Source organism: Montipora capricornis, chromosome 9 (assembly GCF_036669925.1).
Source record: "Montipora capricornis isolate CH-2021 chromosome 9, ASM3666992v2, whole genome shotgun sequence".
Classification (NCBI taxonomy): Eukaryota; Metazoa; Cnidaria; class Anthozoa; order Scleractinia; family Acroporidae; genus Montipora; species Montipora capricornis.
The window spans coordinates 18,049,384-18,054,383 of NC_090891.1; the positions used below are offsets into that span (position 1 = coordinate 18,049,384).

The 5,000-nt window shown below is 38.5% G+C and overlaps 1 protein-coding gene across 2 annotated transcripts in view; it reads left to right on the forward strand.

The window, feature by feature from the left end:
• LOC138015296 (tolloid-like protein 1) overlaps nt 1-5,000 on the forward strand; it is a 52,065-nt gene that overhangs the window by 28,829 nt on the left and 18,236 nt on the right. For both annotated transcript variants that reach the window (XM_068862283.1, XM_068862284.1), the window contains 2 exons: nt 601-832; nt 1,381-1,503. In XM_068862283.1, the coding sequence (XP_068718384.1) occupies nt 601-832; nt 1,381-1,503 (355 nt within the window). The remainder of the gene's footprint in view (nt 1-600; nt 833-1,380; nt 1,504-5,000) is intronic.

A 5,000-nucleotide genomic window follows, 5' to 3' on the forward strand; every position in this document is an offset into this window, starting at 1 on the left:
TTCTTTCCCTTTATTGTTAAATGACGTAACAACCCTGACTAACTTTGGTTCTTGGCAGTTTTGCTTTTTCGGAGAATATATGTGATATGATAAAGTTGAATTTTGGAACAGATGAAAACGATTCGCATCGGAGAATGATCATCATAGTGTGGGAATCAGTTTCAAAGAGACCTTCAAAAAATTCAAGTTTTAACCCATTAACGTAAACGTGTGCTACACGTTTTATTGCATTGTTTTATAAGGCAATGTGGTAGGTGGTTAGCTGCGCATCGGGTAATGGTGGTCTCAAGCCCTGGCCGGAACACCGAAAGTCTAAATATAAGTAAGGAATAAGTGCTGCCTTCGCAATTTTATCTGCAGATGGTTAGACTCTCTAGTCTACCCGGAAAAGGACTAAAGATTGTACACCCCCTTTACAATCGTTCAGTGTTGATTAACTCTTTGGGAGGTAGCTGGTTTATAGACCCGCACATTACCTTTTATGATAAATTAGGGAATTGCTGGAACTCCAGTACAAGAAAGAGCAATACCCGCCGTTTGGGAGGGCCTCGTGCACTCTTAACAGGTGAAGGTGAAATTTAAGCAATCTGTATTCTTTAGCATTTTAGGGTGGCAATACGTTTCAATGCCCTTGATATTGAAGGCCACAACAACTGTATTTACGATTACCTTCAAATCTACGATGGACCAAGTGAGACTTCATCTGTATTGGGACGATTCTGTGGTAAAAACCTTCCAGGAGAGCTTAAGGGTAACAGCAGTCAATTAACCATTCAGTTTGCCTCTGATGGAACCATCAGCAAGCCGGGATTTTATTTAAACTTTTTCTCAGGTAATAAAAGGAAAGCAAGCTATACCATGCTAAGAGTTCTGTAAATCTCGTTTACTCAACAGTCTTTAATTACGTCAAATAGGAGGTTAAACCGTGAACCAAAATTATACACCGCGCACCGGTGGCTCAGTTGGTTGTGCATCGGACTGCCATGCGGGAGGTGGAAAAACGACGGATATGCCAGAAAAAAAGTTTAAAACATCATTGTGCATGATGTGTAAATAAAAAATGCTAATTTTTTTGCCTTCAGTTCCCCTTTTAATTATTTGCACAAATCGTATTCGTGGAAGACATGGGACGAGACCCTGGGTAAATAGTGAGCGGCAAATTTTAATTCCCTGAATTTCCGCTAGTTTCTCCTGTTGATTTCGCACATGTCTTTGTCTTTCGGTGATCTTGGTTATCTTTAAAAAAACTACTCCTCCCATTGTCCGCACTCTTAAGGCCAATTTGTCATCGGCCCTCCCTTTCCTCTGCCTTTTAGAAAACTCAATACAGGAAAGAAGCGATCCACTGCAATGTGGCCTTTGTCTTTTCTCCTTTTCTAGAGACAAATGAGTGCAGAAAAAACAACGGTGGATGTGAGCAGATTTGTCAAGATACTCTTGGCGGGCACCGCTGTGCATGTCATCCTGGTTACGAACTCAGGTCGAACAATAAAAATTGCGAAGGTTGGTGGATTATTTTGCTACAATCAAAGCAGTTATTTGCTGGCATAATAGACTTTATCACTGGATAGGACAAGACAAGGAAAGACAATTACAGTATTACCATACCTTAGCTAAGCAAGTTGTAAATTTACATGGACAATTTTAAAAGAAAAATAGTGTGGCTGTATCACCCACATTATAAGCGGTTTTTTTTTTTTTTCAAAATGACCGCTAGCCGTTTAACTGTGTGAACGCTAAATCCGAAAATATTTTAATCTGGATGACGTAACAAGATCGGGCCGAGTTCTTTATCGTGAAGTCAGTTCTCAAGATGGCATTCTCCTCGTTCCCAGAGCTGCGATCCTCTTGGCCAGCGCCTCGGATCGAGAGCTCTGGCAGGTTCCAATCCGTTCTCGCCACTGATTGGTCAGATGGGAACACAATAAAATGATAACCGGAAGAAATCGGAAGAGAGTGGCCGAAGGGATTCTGTTTTCTGTTTGCCGTACTTGCAACAGATATATTATTAGGAACAACCATCCTTTGGATTTATTTGGTGGAATGACAATTAGGGAAGGAATCGTACGGGATTGAGAAGAGTTTTCTGGTTTGAAGATTTCTGTCGACGAGGGTTTATTACCATCGCGAATATGTAGATCTTACGTTACGGTCACGACATTTCAGGAGTTTATAAAGACGGTAGTTCATTCGAAAGCTCAGCACGAGTCGGTTATCCGATCTAAAAGAAGGAAGTCTGTGCAGCAGAGCCCGTCCTTCACCAGGTGTGGGACGCGAGAAAAAAAGAAGCAAGGTCAGCTGGTTATATGTTACGCAGGATTTTTGACTAAGCTCGATCGATTCATGTGTTTACAGTGTAATTATTGTTCATGTGTGTAGCAACGCAAAGCCTTGACTCCTTTTGAATATGCCCGTGGTGAGGAAGAAAAGATTAAGCCAACAGCTAACCCGGTTATCGCGTACTTTTTTGTTACATTCTCTTATTGCAATAATGAAATTTGTAAGTATATTTTCTTTGTGTAATATCGCATTAAAGTTGGAACTTGATTCCTTCCATGTCCAGTTTGCATTAGCTATAAGAAAATCATACAACTAAGGTTAATACAAAAGGCTTCAGTTGAGAGCAACCCCTGATGAAAAGGGACTACAGCCCCTGATGAAAAATGGGGATAAAGGGGGCAAGGGGGCTATCCAAAAAATGGATAAATTCCTGTCAAGTTCAATCTCAAGTGATCTTGACAACCTGCATCTTCTGGATAGTTTCTTATCAGGAGGAGAGCTTGAAGGATTCTCCTGCTGGTACACAGCTACTGAAAAACAACTTTTGGGTTCTCAGTTTTCAGAGGAGTACTATGGCCACAGTAAATTGGGTACCTGTTGGTTAACTTTCACATCGCTGTTTGGGCTAGTATATAATTTATTAAACTGGTAAATTGTAGGGTCAGAAGAGCTTAGCCAATAACCTATTCTTCGACAGGCGTCAACACTTGGGCTCACGCATGAGGGACCCCGTTACATGCTAAATTGTCTCCATGTTACATTGATTGCATACAGTGTCACAATTAACAGGAAAATTTGGTTTTATCAAATATTTTGATAAAGGTCAAATTACCACCATGAATGATTTGGAAAGTTGACGTTACGAGTGTTAGCCCTTCGTCAGAGTGAATGTTTAGTCAGCTAAAAAGAGATCAACATAATTCAGACTGTCCCTGTTTGCACCATAAAAAAGAAGCCCCACATGCATTTTGGACGATTTTGCCAGATGCACCCAACAGGTGCTTGGTTGAATCTGCTTCAATGACCATTGCTTAATAGAAAACTGCCTTCTGGAAGTGCTTCTCTTGAGATAACGCAACCGATCAAAAAGTTATATTTTGTTGTGTTATTTGAGCAATAGAGGACATTTTCCATGTTTACATAGCCTCATCTAAATGCCAAGCGGAATTGGGAGAATTCTCAACAGTTATGCAAACCTGAGACACAGTCAAGGGTTTGCAAAACATACACGCCCATATTTCCAACCAGCCAATCAAAACGTGCGTCTGACAACACATAACCAATCAAAATTTGTGTGATGTCACAGCTGTGTTTACATACTCTCATCTAAACACAGCTATTGACCAATATTAATGGGAGTGCGTGTACTATCCTAATTACTTTATAATTTAGAATGTGCAATGATATTCACACGCAAAATACAGTGTGCCTGCTATTGGCAATAATAATAAAATTCTGATAACTCTTAGAACAACAAAATTAGTCATTTATCTTATTACTTTGAATAATGTGCTCAAACCAACAAACTGAAGATGAAGACCATGAATAATAATTTAATTGTGATCAATCACTGTTAAAATTCACATTAAAAATATTAATGGTATTTTGTATCATTTGTTAACTGAATAAAACAGTGAATATATCAAACAACTGTCAACAATGATGAATAGTGAAGCAAAACCTCAGCAGATTTTGAAATATTGTGATGGAAGACATGGTTTTTGGATATGCAATTAGTTACCGTTAAGGATATCAACGACCAGTGCAAGAAGCTGTGCAAAAACAGTGATATAGTTCCTCAGTTTTGCTAGTGTCAAGATGTAAGAACAAGGTGTCCAATGATATATATTTTCTAAAAATATGTAAACACATTAATATTTATGTGAAATTCAGGCAACTTAAATGACTTCATCCTGCATGTAGCTACATTTTGATCAAGATTTGTCCGCTAACATCATTATTTATCATCAGTAGGTTTAAAATACAAAGGAAATTATTGGGAATCAAACAATAATTATTGAGGTTGGATTCATTTTAAGTTAAATTTAACTTTGAAGTTCAACAGTTACAGAGTAAATTGACTGCTGGGTGCAAATATACAGATTTGATCCAGTCAGTCAGGGAGCAGGGGTTGTGCAGTGGTAAGAGCACTCGCCTCCCACCAATGTGGTCTGGATTCAATTCCCAAACTCAGCGTCATATGTGGGTTGAGTTTGTTGGTTCTCTTTTCTATTGCGAAAGGTTTTTCTCCGGGTACTCCGGTTTTACCACATCCACAAAAAACATATTTGATTTGGTTTAATTTCGTTAGTTTCCCCAATTAGTTCTCTAGTGCTAAATACATTGACACTTAAATAAAGTTGTTGTTATTATGATTATTACAAGTTGATAAAAAAGTATACATAATTCCTAGGCAACAGACAAAATTGGTACTATTAGGACCATTAGGCAGGCTTTTAGCTGCAAAACATTAGAAAATAATTTATTACCAGTATATGTGATCATTTATTTTTAGTAATAAATGCTAATTTCAAGGTTGTTTACTTACGCATAATATTATTGTCTCTACTTCAATAGAGCTTAGAACATTTCCCATGCGAAAGTATTATCACTCGGATGTATTTAACAGCATTTAATTCAGTGCAACTTGATCCCTGTCGTCAGCTCCTGTCAACCGAACCTCCTTTTAACATTCAGTCCTCCCTGGACCCTCTCTCATC